Source organism: Bison bison, unplaced genomic scaffold (assembly GCF_000754665.1).
Source record: "Bison bison bison isolate TAMUID 2011002044 unplaced genomic scaffold, Bison_UMD1.0 scf7180017864254, whole genome shotgun sequence".
Classification (NCBI taxonomy): Eukaryota; Metazoa; Chordata; class Mammalia; order Artiodactyla; family Bovidae; genus Bison; species Bison bison.
This window is the reverse complement of record NW_011494826.1, coordinates 7451731-7469337: the sequence shown is the minus strand read 5'-3', so window position 1 is coordinate 7469337 and position 17607 is coordinate 7451731. Positions and strand designations below refer to the sequence as shown.

The window sequence follows — 17607 nt, the reverse complement described above, 5'->3', positions numbered from 1 at the left end:
CTGCTAATTAGTACTTAAAGAGGACTTGGTCTGTTTCTCCTTGGAAATAAACATCTAGCACTTAAAGCATTAATAGAAGTGTCTACCAAGATTTAAGGAACAGATTACTTCAACTATGACCTCTCATTTATGGCTTATATTTAATTTCAATCTAAGTAAATAAATTCAAACTAATAAAGATAGCCTATGAAAAACAGGTACTGAAAAACACAACCAGAGTTAGAAAATCATAAGTAAGAATGACTTCCTAAAGTATTAAGAGCTGGTTACATGGCAGTATTTTTAAATCAGGGAATTGGTACTTTCATTACATTTCAAAAACATTGGAGGAAAATTTTCACTCCAAATGAAAATGAAACCAAACTTATCTTCCATAAGCTATTTGGAACACATAAATCTTCACATGAAAACTGTTTTTCAACTCTTACACAAGCGTCCATCCAACCCAAGTATTTCCCTTAAGTAGTCTCAGCAGAAAAAACTAACCTGAGAATGATTTAATGGGACTTTCAATTCTGAAAAATCCAGCATCAAACACTATTTTATCCACTTCCTTTGGCATTACAGAGGTTGCTGCCTCAGCCTGTTCCTCCTGCTTAATTCTCTCTCTCATTGCATTTTTTATGGCAGCAAGGCGATTTCTAGCAGCAATTCTTCCACCATCATCCTGTTTGGGTTTACTTGCTATACCTGAGACAACTTTTTTCTGTGAAGAGAAATTATAACATTTATTAAAGCTACTCATTACCATCTAAAGAATCTGCCTGCAATGCAGAAGATCCAGGTTTGACCCCTGGGTTGGGAATATCTTCTGGAGAAAGGAATGGCTATCCACTCCAGTACTCTTGCTTGGAGAATTCGATGGACAGAGGAGCCTGGCGGGCTACAGTCCATGGGATCACAAAAAGTTGGACATGACTGAGCGATTAATACTTCTACACATTATCATTTATAAGAAAAACGAATAAAGCATATGTAAAATATTTAACATGTTCAATATATACTTATCAAGCTCCCAGTATGTGCTAAAATGCTGGGGCCAAAAGTTAACGGACCAAGTTCCTGCTTTCAAAGAACTCTCAGCCTCATGGTAGAAGAGCTAGATAAAGACACTGAGAAGAATAAATGTCATGTTAAAACTAAATTCAGAGGGCTCAATTTATGAATTAATCAACCTTCAGAGGCACCAAGAAAGGCTTTTAGGAAGTCACACTTAAGCTGAAATCAGAGATAGGTGAGCTATAAGATGGGGTAAGGAAAGGGCTAGGCAGAAAGAATAGCATATTTGCAAAACCAGAAGTGAAAAAGCACAGAGGAGTTGGCATGAGGTGAGCACAGCTCATCAGAATCCTTCACGTGTGGCCATTTACGCAGAGGACGAAAGAATAGAGATTACCTATGATTTTTAAGCAGGAGGTTAGCATTACTGAATTTGCCTTTTAGAAAGGTCACTCACTCTGTCCAGCCTGGAGAACAGGCTGGAGGGTGACGAGCCAGTTAGGAAGGAGACTTCCGCAGTGACACTGAGAAAAGATGCCAGTAGTTGAGGTTAAGGAGGGGAAAAAAATGGAAAAAAGTAAACAGATTCAAGAGATGTTTAAGAGGAAGAATTGAGAGGACTTAGCAATCTCTTAGAAATGCAATGGTGAAGTGGTGAAAACCAGAACAGATCACAGAAGATAACCAGGTTTCCATCTTGGGCCCCTGGAGGGATGGTACCACCATTCTCTGGAACAGGGAAACATCAGTGTGTGTGCAGATGATTTCAGTTTGGGATATATAGCTTATATATACCTTAATACTTAATACTTAAAGTATTACTGTGTCAGCAGTAAGTGTGGTTTGAAATATAGATTTGGGAATCATTGCAGGGTGGATACAACTGCACACGAAGAAAGGAAGGAGGGAAGAGAGCTGAAGTAGAAACTTGAGTATCATAAACACTTAAGGGACAAGTGGAAACAGAAACTTGCAAACATGACTGAAGAATGGATATAGAGGTAGGAGGAAGATCAGTAGAATATAATTTCAAGAAAGAGGAAGTAGACTATATGTAATAATGCAGAGGGACTAGATTTTATAATTAACTGTCTACTAACTGCAGAACTAGTGGGTCAATAACCTTGGTTATAACTGTTATAGAGGCCTGGAGAGGGTGAAGCTGAATTTTTGAGTTGGAGAGGTAAATGGGAATCAAAACAGTAAAGACAGAGTATAGAGAACTTTGTGACTGGGAAGAAAGAAATGGGAATGAGAAAGGGAAGGTACAGATAACTAGAGGGAGATATGGCCCTCATTGGTTTAGTTATTTTTGTTTTTTCTAATGTAAACAAAGATAAGACACTTAAATATATCTAAAAACAGATGGAAAAAAGAGGGAAAGGTAGAAAACAAGGCTAAGTGATAGAATGAGAAGTCAATAAATAGGAATCAGAAGGGAACGGTATCAAAGTATAGGTAAAAGATAAATCTTATTTGTTCCATAGCTTAATAGTAGCTTATAAATAAAGTAGGAGGAGAGAGACACCTGGTGATAAAATGCAGAATTACAAGGCTCTGCCATATTGCTACAGCCATTATTTGCATCACTGATGATATGGATGTTTCCAGGACTAAGTACTCAATAAGAAATATCCACAGTAGCTTCCAAATGTTCAAGCATCCTTCACTGTTTAGTATATTTAAAACTCATTTGTTTAATTTTGTCAGTGTCCTTAGAGTCCTTGTCATAACAATTAGCAAAATAATTTTATTAAAAGCTTTCTTTAATACTCTAACATCTTAAATTCCTAAGGAGTCAAAACAGATTTTTATCTGGATTACACAGCATAATAAAGTACCAATCTGGAAGCCTAATTTTATAACCACAGGCATTTTTCTAAAATCCGAAAGGAAAACTGGAGGTTTGAAAAGTGCCCATCTGAACCAATGAGTTTAAAACATTACTAGAAGGCCTCCCTGGGGCTCAGTGGTAAAGAATCCGCCTGCCAACGGAGGAGACACAGGTTCGACCTCTGATCCAGGACAATCCCACATGCCATGGAGTAACTATGCTTGTGCGCCACACTATCGAGCCTGTGCTCTAGAGCCTGGAAGCCACCACTATTGAGACCATGTGCCACAACTACTGAAGCCCACCCACATACCCTAGAGCCTGTGCTCTGCAACAAAGAAACCAGCAGACTGCAACTGGAGTAGTGCCCCACTCACCGCAACTAGAGAAAAGTTCACAGAGCAGTGAAGACCCATTACAGCCAAATAAATAAATAAACATTATTAGGGGAAAAAAACCTACAAATATATAACAATGGAATCTATCATGATAAAGTGAATTTCACAGAGAAAAGTAATAGGAAATTTTACAAAATAAAATGTAGGGAAGAAGACAGACATTCTAAAGAGTCACTGTTCCTCTTTTCTATTTAAAATTCTTTCATTTTGAAATGTATCACTCAAAAGAGACACACAATCCACTGTACTGGATAAAAACAGGGATTCTGGAATGAGCAAGTCTGGCCTGAAACCTAGCTCCACCTTGGGCAAGTAACTTAATCTATTCTGGGCCTCACATCCCAGATAACAGTACCACCTCAACAGGATTGTTGATGATTAAATGAGTTAAAAAATGTTAAGTACTTGGAACAACATCTATACTAAGGATTCTATAAAGTATTTGCTTCTACTATGTATAAACACAATTTAAAGAATAACACATACACACTGTTAAGCACCTCAGAAGCTCCTGGGGTGCCCCAATTCCATCACAGCCACTGTCATTCCTCCCTCCAGAAACAATCATCCTGAATTTCGTGTTGTTCATTTCCTTATTCTTTCTTCAAAGACAATCAGGACATTGTAAGCAATAGACGAAACTTATTTTATAAAATGATAAAAAAAATCTGAAGCTAAATGTTTCTGAAGCTGGAAAATAAAAATTCTTTAGAGTAGAAGAGTCTATATTAGAAACCCACAGACTTACCCGAAAAACTTTTTTGCTTGTATTGTTATTGTTTTGCCATCCAGATTCCTCAAGTTTGGTCAGATTGCTGAATTTTTGGTTTACATCTTCTATCTGTTAATAAATAAAGCACAAGTTTATCAGATCAATGAAAAACCACATTAAAATTACAAACTAATAAACTGAAGCTTAAAAAAAATTGAGAATGGCAACATAAAATTAGACTAAATCATTCTCAACTTAGTATTCAAGTAAAAAATTCTTATGGTAAAATTGTTTATTGTTATTTTTTGTCTTATAAACCTCCAAAATCTGCATAATGGATGTCATATATGAATAACTCTCCTAAATTATTTTTGATCACTAAAATGCTAAGAAAGATATCCTAAATGTTTTTGTTTCCTACATTACACAATCTGAACACAATCTTTCTCTCTCTTTTTTACAGTTTATTTATCCATTCTCTTACTGAAGGACATCTTAGCTGCTTCCAAGTTTTGGCAGTTATGAATAAAGACGTTATAAACATCTGTGTACACGTTTTTGTGCAGACATATGTTTTCAATCATGGATTATATGATAAGAGCGTACCTAGCTCTGTGAGAAACTGCCAAACTGCCTTCCAAAGTGGCTGTACCATTTTGCACTCCCACCAGCAATGAGTTAGAGTTCCTGATGCTGTCAGTGGTTTGGATTTTTGCCATTCTCATAGGCATGCAGTGGCACCTCATTGTAGTTTTAACTGGCATTTCCTTAGTGATCTATGATGCTGAGCTTTATCTTTTCAAATGCTTATTTGCCATCTGTATATCTTCTTTGGCAAGGTGTCTGCTCAGGTCTTTTCTCCACTTTAAAACCACTTTAAAGGTGATTTTAAGGATTCTTTGTATATTTTGATGCAGATATGTCTGTATCAAACATCAGATATATAATTTGCAAATATTTTTCTTCTAGTCTGTGGTTTGCCTTCTCACAATCTCACTTTAAAAAATTAAAAGTAATATCCCCATCCTTTTGATATTTCCAATCTCCTCCAAAGAGGTACCCACTGTCAACAGTTTGGTAAATTTGCTTCAAGTGCCCTGACTATGTATTTATATTCATAAGTACTCTCAACCTCTCTCTCAAAGAAAAATTTAAATGTCAAAATGACTCAGGATTACCTTTATGATTACTGATTTTCAACAAGGTGCCACTGCAGTTCAATGAAGAAAAGACAGTCTTTTAAGAAACAGTACTGGGAAAATTTTATATCCTCAAGAAAATAGATGAATTTAGACTTTTACCTACACCATACACACACCAAAAATTCCAAATGGCTCAAAGACCTAGCTGTAAGAGCTAAAACTATAACACTTTTAGTAAAAAACAGAAGAAAACAATCTTTGCGATTTGTGGTTAAGCAAAAAGAGTTCTTAGATATGATCACAACATAAAAGAAAAAATTGATAAATTGAACTTCATCAAAATTAAAAATATCTGCACTTCAAAAGAAATTATTTAGAAAATTACAAGACAAGCCACAAATTGGGAGAAAATATTTGCAAATAATACTTCTGATAAAGGACTTGTGTCCATGATATATTGAAAACACCTACCACTCCATAATAAAGGCAAACCAATGTAAAAATAGGCAAAATATTTCACTAGATATTTTGCCAAAAAAAATATGAACAGCTAATAAGCACATGAAAAGATGCTTAACATCATTATCATTAGGGACACACAGATCAAAACTATTATATAATGAGAAACTTCTCACCCACTAGGATGGTTATTCTAAAAACGACAGACAATAACAAGTATGAATATGGTAAAAAAGGAACACACCAATTGCTGGTAAGAAAAATGCTGTAATCACTTTGGGAAATAGTTTGGCAGTTTCTTTAAAAGTTAAACATAAATTTACTATATGATCCAGCAATATTCCACATATCTACCTGAGATAGATAAAAACATAAATCCACACAATATATGAATATTCATCATGACTTCATAATCACCAAAGAGTGGAAACAATCCAAACATCCAACAGTTGGTTAAAGTTCAGATACAATCTACAACATGGATGAACCTCAAAAACGTCATGCTAAGTGAAAAGTCACATACAAAAGACCACGTACTGTATTAGTCTACTTAATATGAAATGTTCACAAAAGGCAAATCTACAAAGACAGCAAGATTAGTGGTTGCCTGGGGACTAGGAGTGGGAATGTGGATTGATTTGCAGATCGGCAAAGAGGACCTTTTTGTGGTGATAAAAGTATTCTTGGGAATTCCCTGGTGGTCCAATAGTTAGGACCCAGAGCTTTCACTGCTGGGGCCTGGGTTCAATCCCTGTACAGGGGTCTAAGATCCCACATGCTGAGTGGTAAGGCCAAATAAAAAATGTTTAAATAATAAAAATGTTCTAAATTTGGATCATGGTGATGGTTGTACAACTCTGTACATTTATTGAAAATCATTGAACCGAACACTTGAAACGGGCTAATTTTATGATATGTAGATTATACTTCAATACAACTCTTTAAAAAAAAAGGTCCCAACAGCCAATTTGTTGAAGAGGCTCCCAGTGGCCAAAGCTGAGAAATGAGCATCAATAAAGATGATAACTATAAACAATGAAAACACATCCAGTATCTTTAAACCTATAAATTAATAACAATACTAGGAAACACAAAATTCATTGATCGCCATTGCAGTATACTAGTGAACCAACTTATCAACGTGAAAATTGTCAGATATATAAAAACTGGTCACAAAGTAATGCTTTCAGTATGATTACATAAACACTATTCATAGGACTCCCCTGGCAGTCCAAAGGTTAGGACTTCGCCTTCCAATGCAGGGGGTGCGGGTTTGATCCCTGGCCTGGGAGCTTAGATCCCACATATCTCATAGCCAAAAAACCAGAACATAAAACAGAAGCAATACTGTAATAAATTCAAAAAAGACTTTAAAAATGGTCCACATTAAAAAAAAAAAAAAAGAACAAAACACAATTCACATCTGAGTCATATAGTTATTGAGACAATTATGTTCCTTTACTCATTTTTTTCTCTAGACTTGTGTTTTAATACTTATTATTATTTATTTATTTGGCTGCACTGCATCTCAGTCGCAGCACACAGGACCTTCACTGCAGCAAGTAGATCTTTAGCTGTGGCATGCAAACACCTAGCTGTGGCATGAGGGATGTATCTCCCCAACAAGGGACGGAACCTGGGCCCCCTGCATTGGGAGCACAGAGTCCCAGCCACTGGACCACCAGGGAAGTCCCCTTGTTTTGCTTTTTACTTGCTTAGTTGTTCATGTATGATATCTATCATTGATTCATTCTAAACTCTGCTGCTGCTGTTGCTGCTAAGTCACTTCAGTCGTGTCCGACTCTGTGCAACCCCATAGACGGCAGCCCACCAGGCTCCCCCCTCCCTGGGATTCTCCAGGCAAGAACACTGGAGTGGGTTGCCATTTCCTTCTCCAATGCATGAAAGTGAAAAGTGAAAGTGAAGTTGCTCAGTCGTGTCCGACTCTTAGCGACCCCATGGACTGCAGCCTACCAGGCTCCTCCATCCATGGGATTCTCCAGGCAAGAGTACTGGAGTGGGGTGCCATTGCCTTCTCCGAAACTCTGCACAGTAAGTATAAATCTCCTCTTGCTGCTGCTGCTAAGTTGCTTCAGTCGTGTCTGACTCTGTGCGACCCCATAGACAGCAGCTCATCAGGCTCCCTAGGCTCTGGGATTCTCCAGGCAAGAATACTGGAGTGGGTTGCCATTTCCTTCTCCAATGCATGAAAGTGAAAAGTGAAAGTGAAGTCACTCAGTCGTGTCCGACTCTTAGCGACCCCATGGACTGCAGCCTCCCAGGCTCCTCCGTCCATGGGATTTTCCAGGCAAGAGTATTGGAGTGGGGTGCCATTGCCTTCTCCATAAATCTCCTCTTAATGCAATTTAAAAAACAAATCAAGTATTTTACTCAGTTTCACTTTCCAGAATTAGGTCTGGAGGAGCCCGAGGCCGCCTGCTCTGCTGGGAACTGCTACTTCATAAGCTTGCTGCACACATTCTTGGCTCCCCCTGGCCTCAATTCTCTTGGTCTCTTTCTGGGGATCAAACTCATCTTCTACCCCATTCTTGGTTCACTCCCTCATTTTTGTGAGATACTTTCTCATTTAGCTTCCTGAAAAAGAGTGCTTCAGAGGTAGTATCTGAGACTGTTGTGCTTGGAGAATGCCCATCCACTTGATTGGTTGGCTACAGAACTCCAGGTTGGGAAATTATTTCCCTTAGAATTTTGAGGGCATTGTTTTCCCAGTTTTAAATGTTGCAGTGGAGAAATCCAAGGCTATTCTGATCTTTGACCCTTAATATGAAACTTGTTTTCTCTCTGGAAGCTTCTAGAGTTTTCTCTTCATCACAAGAGTTATATAGTTACACTTAAAGAAGTGCGCTGGTGTGGGTCTATTCTGATTCACAGTGCTGGGCACCCAATAGGCACCTTCAATCTGGAATTCATGTCCTCCAGTTCTGAGGAAATTTTTAAACCACTTCACTGATTTCCCAGTTTTTCTGTACTCTTTTTCTAGAATCCCTATTATTTGGATACTATACCTCCTAGATTGGTCCACTTCCTCCATCCAAATACCTTTCTTATGTTTTTCTTGGATTCTTTCTTTCAGGTTTGAGGCTTTCTTGCAATGTCTAATAGTTGTTGGCTATAGGTTCTTGAAATGGCTTTTTATATACTTATTACTAAAACATGCCCAAGAAGCTGGAAACTATCATCTCCTCCCATGCCTTTACTAATCTTCCTAGTGATTCCCTCTCTTATAGCACTTTTTACATTAGATTGGAATTCCTCTGGGGCAGAAAATGTGCCTTATTTTATCAACTCCTAGTACAATGTCTAGCACATACAGGAACTCAGTAACTGCTAGATGAACTCAACTACTAAAGAACAGATTTCATTTTCTCACATGTAGAAGCATTACAGATTATTCAACTGTTGAATATAACTCAATTTCCAACCCAAATAGAAAATACTGATTATATGGGGAGAAGAAATCGGTCATCACATTTTGACAGCACTTTACAGTTTACAAAGGTACTAACATCTCATTTATTAGGTTGGTGCAAAAGTGTGGCTTCAGACTGTGAATTTTAAATCATTATAACTAGCTCAAACACATCTTTATTAATCAAAATAGGAACCATTACAATCAACACATTTTTGCCAACAAGAAATAAGTTTGCTTATTCCTGTAGCATAAAAACATGTGCTTTGGGATTTGATGAACCCTTGGAAAGCATTTTCTGCATTCTGATGATTGTGGAAGCATTTTCCCTGCAAAAAGTTGTCAAGATGCTTGAAGAAGTAGTAGTTGGTTGGCAAGAGGTTGGGTGAATATGCTTGTTGTTCAGTTGCTAGGTCATGTCCGACTCTTTGCATCCCCATGGACTGCAGAACACCAGGCTTCTCTGTCCTTCACCATCTCTCTGAGCTTGCTCAAACTCATGTCCATTGAGTCGGTGATGCCATCCAACCATCTCATCCTCTAGTCTCCCCTTCTCCTCCTGCCTTCAATCTTTCCCAGCATCAGGGTCTTTTCTATTAAGTCGGCTCTTTGGCCACCATAAGGTGGCCAAAGTATTGGAGTTTCAGCTTCAGCATCAGTCCTTCCAATGAATATTCAGTGTTGATTTCCTTTAGAATTGACTGGTTTGATCTTCTTGCTGTTCGAGGGACTCTCAAAAGTCTTCTCTAGTACCACAGTTTGAAATTCTTCAACATTCAGCCTTCTTTATGGTTCAACTCTCACACCCGTTGACTACTGAAGTCAGGCAAATATGGTGGATGAGGCAAAATTCCATAGCCCAATTGGTTCAACTTCTAAAGCACTGGTTGTGCAATGTATGGTCGGGCATTGTTGTGGAGAAGAACTGGGCCCTTTCTGTTGACCAATGACAGCTGCAGGCATTGCCGTTTTTGGTGCATCTCATCAATTTGCTGAGCATACTTCTCAGATGTAATGGTTTCGCCAGGATTCAGAAAGCTGTAGTGGATCAGACCAGCAGCAGACCACCAAACAGTGACCATGTGCGAGTCTGGCTTTGGGAAGTGCTTTGCAACTTCTTGTTCCAACCACTGAGCCGGTCATCACCAGTTGTATAAAATCCACTTTTGGTTGCATGTCACAGTCTGGTTGAGAAATGGTTCATCATTGCATAGAATTCTAAGAGAAGACAACACTTAAAAACGATGATATTTTTGATTTGTGGTCAGCTATTGAGGCACCCACTTATTGAGCTTTTTCACCTTTCCAATGTGCTTCAAACAGCCATAGAACAGTCATCACTGAGTTCTTCAGCAACTTCTCCTGTAGTTTTAAGAGAATCAGCTTTGATGATTGCTCTCATTTGGTTCTTGTCAACTTCTAACGGCTGGCCACTGTGCTCCTCATCTTCAAGGCTCTGTCTCCTTTGCAAAACTTCTTGAACCACCACTGCACTATACATTCATTAGCAGTTCCTGGGGCCAAATGCATTGTTGATGTTGCGAGTTGTGTCCACTGTTTTACGACCCATTTTGAATTTGAATAAAAAAGAAATCGCTCAAATTCGCCTTTTGTCAAACATCATCTCCATAGTCCAGAATAAATATAAAATAAACAGCAAGTAATAAGTCAGCAAAAAACATAAAGTGAGAAATGTGCATTAAAAATGATGTATAACTTAACCATATTTATTAAGAATGTATTCCGATATCAAACAGCAAATTTCAACAACGGAAAAACCACAATTATGTTTGCACCAACCCAATAATATTACAGGTACATAAGAAGCTACTTTTCTTTTTTCTTAACTTTCTTTATTTTTGGCTGTGCTGGATCCTCATTGCCACACAGGTTTTTCTCTAGTTGTGGCAAGCAGAGGCTACTCTCCAGTTGTGGTGTGCAGGCTTCTCATTGCAGTGGCTTCTCTTGTTGAGGTTCATGGGCTCTAAGGCAGAAGGGCTTCAGAAGTTTGGGCACGTAGTTGCGGCTCCCAGGCTCCAGGGCACAGGCTCAATAGTTGTGGCACATGGGCTTAGTTGCTCCAAGGCATGTGGGATCTTCCCAGATCAAGGACTGAATCCATGTCTCCTGCACTGGCAGGTGGATACTTAACCACTGAGCAACCAAGTTAGTCCCAGAAGCTACTACCAACCCTTTTATATTACTGTTAAGGGCTTCTCCAGTGGCTCAGTTGTAAAAAATCTGCCTGCAATGCAGGAGCTGTAGGAGACTTGGGTTTGATTCTTGGGTCAAGAAGATCCTCGAGGGGAGGAAATGGCAACCCACTGCAGTATTCTTGCCTGGGAAATACCACGGACAGAGGAGCCTGGCAGGCTGCAGTCCATGGGGTTGCAAAGAGTCAGACACTACTTACCAACTGAGAACATATTACAGTTAACTCATTAAAAAAAAAAGACTCAAAGTTAATATATTCAAAATATTTGACCACATACCTGAAAACTAACCATATCCCAAATCCACCAACTGAGCACATATTACGGTTAACTCATTAAAAAAAAAAGACTCAAAGTTAATATATTCAAAATATTTGACCACATACCTGAAAACTAACCATATCCCAAATCCACCAACTGAGCACATATTACGGTTAACTCATTAAAAAAAAAAGACTCAAAGTTAATATATTCAAAATATTTGACCACATACCTGAAAACTAACCATATCCCAAAATCCATCCAGATCTGTACAGGTAGTCTCCTTTTCACCTCGTTTATATTCACAATTGTCCACCAGTCCTTCAAACTGTTTAAACCTTTCTTTCATAAGGAGTCTTGTTTGACCAACTGCTGTGCGAATAAGATCTTTAGCTAGAGGAAATACAAGGTTTTTAAAAGTTGAAGGATGAAACAAGATCTTTATTTCAATCCAATCAGCTGATAAGGTGACCTCATTCTAAATATCCTAGTTATAGAATCAAATTCTTACTTTATAGCAAAACAAAAAATATCTACTACAAAACTTTGTCATACAAATATAGAGCATTTACTATCTGTTTCAAATCCTGCTAAAAATTAGCAATATACATTCTCATACTCAACACCTACACAGCAAAGCATTCTACCTCTCCTTGTATTTTATAAGAATTAAACTTTAAACAACTTACTGTACATCAATATCTAAGGACTTTGAGCTGGCAGCACACAAATGACTTTTTTTTCTAAACAGCTTTCCTGAATAGGCAAGATTATGGAATTTTCACAAAATTTGACCCATATTGATTTAAGTAATCTTCATTCAGAAAATATTTTTGTATAATTAAGCAATATCAGACATAGTTGTCATTCATGGAATCATAGTAAAAAAAAATTTTAATAATAAAATTGGCAAATGTCTAACTCTCAGGAATGATAGTCAATATTCTAACTACTTACATCTTTTAAGTTAGGTACCATTTTAGCACAGAGATATTAGTGAACATACATGTCATATGGAAAATTCTTGCTATTTTGAATAACAATGAAACTATAAAGTTGGACAACACTAGATTTTTATGTTTCAGGTAAATGCAACCATATTAAAATAAACAAAGCTAAGACATTAAAAAAATATAAGTGTTCCCTCACCATCATCTGGAATGTCCAAGTCAAGTTTCCTGTCCCACTCAAGGCAGTGTGAAGTTAACTTCTCAGTTTCTGACCGGAGAATATTTCTACAATGATGATACACATTAGCACTATGACACTTACACAACAGTGATTTCCCAGAGCTGATGCTTAGTTGTTTTATGAACTGAGATATATCAAAATCCATGAATATATATTGATATTCCATGTCCATCCTTATACACCTAAAACTTAAGTGGATGGTTAATGCTAAGAGCCCATTTTTCAAGCTAATATTTCCAGTTATTTCTGTTCTTATTTTTCAACCCCTGAGCAGAAAGAATCAGACATTCCTTAGTTCTGCTCTTGGTTATTTTCCATGGAACTATGATGAACCCAATTGCCAAGAGTGAGTCAGATGAAGCTAAAAACTGTAAGTCCCAAATTACAGTGATAAAGGCTTACAGATTCTCCTTGGCTTTGCTTATCGAAAGACAGTGACATTCTCAAGTGGGGTCAATTTTTCCTACCAGGCAGCATTTGGCACTCTCTAGAATAATTTTTGATTATCATGAAATAGAGGAGTGCTGCTGGCCAGGGATGCTACAAAACAACCTATAATGCAGAAGACCCCACAACAGAAATTATGCAGCCTAAAATGTCAATAGCGCCAAGGTTAAGAAACCCTGGGGTCACACAGAGTCGGACACGACTGAAGCGACTTAGCAGCAGCAGCAGCAGCAGTATGTTTCTTTACAAAAACATCTGAGCAGGAAAACTGAGGATAGTTTTTCTTAGAAGACAAATTTAGCTGTTTAAATCAATGGCAACAGAGAACAGCTTAATAAATGAGAAAGGAGACCCGACTTAGATCTGACATTATTTAATTGGGTAAATTGCTTATCATCTCAATGTCTCAGCTGAACAATATAGTAAACTAGTTAACCTCTAAAAGATCTTACAATACCAAAACATTATACTCTAAAAACAACTGAAGTGGTTCCCAAACATATAAAAAGATACTCATTCATGAGAGGAGGAATGAATATTAACAAGAGTAAAGGGAATTGCCTGGCATCTCAGTGCTCAAGACTCTGATGGTTTGATCCCTGGTCAGGGAACTAAGATCTCATGCCAAAAAAAGGAAAAATAAATAAAAAATAAATAAAACTAGAGTAAGGTAATATTTTTATTTAGTTGATTGGTAAAGTTCAAAAATTGTTAATATTGTACTGGAAATGGTATGGGAATTTTCTTGCTATATTCATTCAAAAATTGTAAGATACAATAATTTTCTGTATGATGTAGAATATAAAGGCCTTTCTCAAAATGCACGCCTCTGATATGTTTCCAAGGCATTTGGTGACATGTTGAAGTTCCCCAAACAGGAACTTAATTTTCAATTCAGAGTTAGAGAAACATAATCCTATCTCATAAGTTGACGGGCCACTGAGCCTCCTATTCTTTTTTTTAAAATAAACTTTAATTTGGTTCTTTAGAGGGTGAGGAGGTATGAGAAAATAGGAACTCCCATACCATGCTGGAGGGGATGCAAACTGAGGTCCTCATATATTTGCACATGAGAGAACTGAAATATATATAAGGTTGTTCTCTGCAACCTTGATTATAATAGTACTAGATTGAACCCAATGTAAATAATCAGCAACAGGGACTTATTCAGTAAATTGTGGTATATCCATATTATTGGATACTGTGCGGCCTTTGGAGAAGGCAATGGCACCCCACTCCAGTACTCTTGCCTGGAAAATCCCATGGATGGAGGAGCCTGGTGGGCCACAGTCCATGGGGTCGCTAAGAGTCGGACACAACGAACGACTTCACTTTCACTTTTCACTTTCATGCATTGGAGAAGGAAATGGCAACCCACTCCAGTGTTCTTGCCTGGAGAATCCCAGGGAGCCTGGTGGGCTGCCATCTAAGGGGTCACACAGAGATACCACTGAGGCGACTTAGCAGCAGCAGCAGCAGTGCGGCCTTTAGAAAACACATACTCAAAATAACATAAGAAAGCTCTTTAAGTACTAAAATGGAATGTCTGTTACAGTTAACATTACATGAAACAAAACAGCATGCTATTGTTTATATTAAAAAAAAAGAAAAATATGTTTGTTATTCTACATATGCATTATCTAACTCTGGAAGTATTCACAAGAAATGAATAACACTTGCCTCTGTGGAAGGTTTGAACTATCCCCTCTATGAGACAGATTTGGGAAAAAGACTCCTCACTTGTATCTTTTACTACCTTTTGAATTGGGAACTAGTTAGTGAAAAAAAAAAAATTTTAATTTAAAAGATAAATGAAAATCACCGGAATTCAGTTTCCCCCAATTCATCTATTACATTCAGGCTAAAAATAGTTTAATCTTGGTTTTAATTGTCTACACATGAATACAAAATTCTTATACTAGGAACAAATGGACAAACCTGAAATACGGCACATCATGTTGTGGCTGAGAAAGCTGATCTTCATTTACTTCAAGTGATGGGACTTCTTCCTTTCCTGAAAGGCCATTTGAATTTTCATTAGTAGTTTCATTTTTATTTGAGACATGTTCTATAAAGAAAACATTACATATAAATTTCAAAGCAGCCACTCACAAAATGATGTTCCCCACAAGACAAATCTGTTTAAATTTTCCAATTATTCCAATGTGAATTTTCAAATTTTATCTCTGACTTAAAGATTCCATTCACCACGTATCTCTAAAGTGCCTCCCAATATTCATCTCTTCAAAGTTACATTTATTTCTCAGTCTATACTCCTCATTCCAACTCTTTCTCTCTCCAGATATCTTTCCCCATGTCTTCACATCTTTCCTGACCCTGAGATCACATTCCTGGGCTATATGTTGAAAAGGGCCTAATAAACCTGATAAATCACAATTCAGAAAAGCAAGTAAAAAATTAATTAAAATTTAATACCTTTATTCCAAACTGTTAAAGAACCCAAAGGACACTGTGATTTACTTGAATCTTGAGGTACTGTTTTGGCAGAGAAAGTTTTACATTTTTGTGCCAAGATTTCTTTTGTTGCTTCAGTCTTATCACTAAAAACAATAGTAAATATATACTTCTTAAAACATAAGCGTCATATGAAGGATTTCAAAATGATGTTGCTTTTAAAAAATCTGGGATTAAATAGAAATATGTTTCTAATTTTTTTAAATGTGTCTTTTCTGGACATATTTAAACACCTATAGTGGGAATGTCTGTCTTTACTACTTACGAGATCCAAAGATTATAAAGATCTCTTCATAGAACATAAGCACTCTATAGTCTTGCATGCTGCTGAGCAGTTTCTAGTAAATTTGCTACCAGCCAGTCTTTGCAAAACAACCATGCTGTTTCTATTAAAGATTCCAACTGATTTTCCCTCACTTTGCAAGTTAATTATTTTTGTCTTTAGAAGTAATTTTTCTAAAGTAACACTTAGCAAAAAGACAAAAACCCCCACCATTTCTGAGCTACAGTATTACAGTTTCTTTCTTCTAAAAATTTATTTCTAAGTCTTTATAAAAAGATCACCTATTAAAAGCAAAAAAACGCCACAAAGAGTACCATGAAAATACAGATAAAAACAATGTATAGGAAATAGTAAAACTGTCTAGTACATTACTGTACCCTTCTGAAGAATTTTTTTAAAAGACCAAATTTTCATGATTTATAATTAACATAATTTACTAACTAAACATTAACCTTTAAAAAGCACATGCCAAATCTAAGAAAGGTGATTGTTAACCATCTTAGCAAAGAATTCATTATTAACTTTAAATACTTACACTTCTGTGTTTAACGGGGTCCAGGTATAACTGGGTGTCAAGAAAGCATTGGCACTTCTGGGAGTCATAGGTGTTACTTGATAGGTCTTCAGACCATCTAATGGCTGAAATATAAAATCTTTGGGTGCAAAGGAATTTTTCCCTTTCATTTTTGCACTGTTTGTCTTAGATACATTTTCCATTTTTGATAAGACTCCATCTGGATTCATTCCATTTGTGGCACTGGTTTGTGAATCCAAAGTATTTTCTTCATTATCAACTTTAAAAGAAATGACCTGGATGGAAGGAAACAGAAAAGAGTGAGAATTTCTCTCCTGGGGATATAGTCAAGCCAATTTTTACAGGTCTGAAAATACTAGACTTGAGATATGTGTCCCATGAATATAATTTAAGAAAGAAAAATAAATACAGTTAAATGTAAATATGAAATCAGTAGACCAGCTAACTAAACCATTGTTAGGATCCAGAGAGAGAGAACCAATCCTCATTAAAGAGACTAAATAATAGGTTTTAGGTATTATGGCAAATTAAGATATATGAAAATTAAGGTGGAAAAATTACCCAACTGACAAATACCCATTTTTTAATTTAAATTATGTGGATAATTACAATGATTTGAGAATCAGAAATCCAGTGTTTATTGGAAGACTATTATTGTCAAGTAACAAATCCTCTTTTACAATAACCTTGATTATAAATAAACTTATCCTATGAGAAAAATCGCAGCATCATCTTTCAGGATTTGAAATAGCTCCACTGGAATTCCATCACCTCCACTAGCTTTGTTCGTAGTGATGCTTTCTAAGGCCCACTGGACTTCACATTCCCGGATGTCTGGCTCTAGGTCAGTGATCACACCATCGTGATTATCTGGATCGTGAAGATCTTTTTTGTACAGTTCTTCTATGTATTCTTGCCACCTCTTCTTAATATCTTCTGCTTCTGTTAGGTCCATACCATTTCTGTCCTTTATCGAGCCCATCTTTGCATGAAATGTTCCCTTGGTATCTCTAATTTTCTTGAAGAGATCTCTAGTCTTTCCCATTATGTTGTTTTCCTCTATTTCTTTGCATTGATCGCTGAGGAAGGCTTTCTTATCTCTTCTTGCTATTCTTTGGACCTCTGCATTCAGATGTTTATATTTTTCCTTTTCTCCTTTGCTTTTCGCTTCTCTTGTTTTCACAGCTATTTGTAAGGCCTCCCCAGACAGCCATTTTGCTTTTCTGCA

At 37.0% G+C, this 17607-nt stretch overlaps 1 protein-coding gene across 3 annotated transcripts in view; it reads right to left on the bottom strand.

Moving 5' to 3' along the window:
* Nucleotides 1–17607, bottom strand: part of DLGAP5 (discs, large (Drosophila) homolog-associated protein 5) — a 45572-nt gene that overhangs the window by 8852 nt on the left and 19113 nt on the right. For 2 of the 3 annotated variants that reach the window (XM_010847713.1, XM_010847712.1), the window contains exons 8-14: nucleotides 16380–16654; nucleotides 15523–15647; nucleotides 15025–15154; nucleotides 12598–12683; nucleotides 11681–11841; nucleotides 3980–4072; nucleotides 487–706 (exon numbers count right to left, since the gene is read on the bottom strand). In XM_010847713.1, coding sequence (XP_010846015.1) covers nucleotides 487–706; nucleotides 3980–4072; nucleotides 11681–11841; nucleotides 12598–12683; nucleotides 15025–15154; nucleotides 15523–15647; nucleotides 16380–16654 — 1090 coding nt within the window. The remainder of the gene's footprint in view (nucleotides 1–486; nucleotides 707–3979; nucleotides 4073–11680; nucleotides 11842–12597; nucleotides 12684–15024; nucleotides 15155–15522; nucleotides 15648–16379; nucleotides 16655–17607) is intronic. The other variant, XM_010847714.1, reaches the window with a different exon arrangement.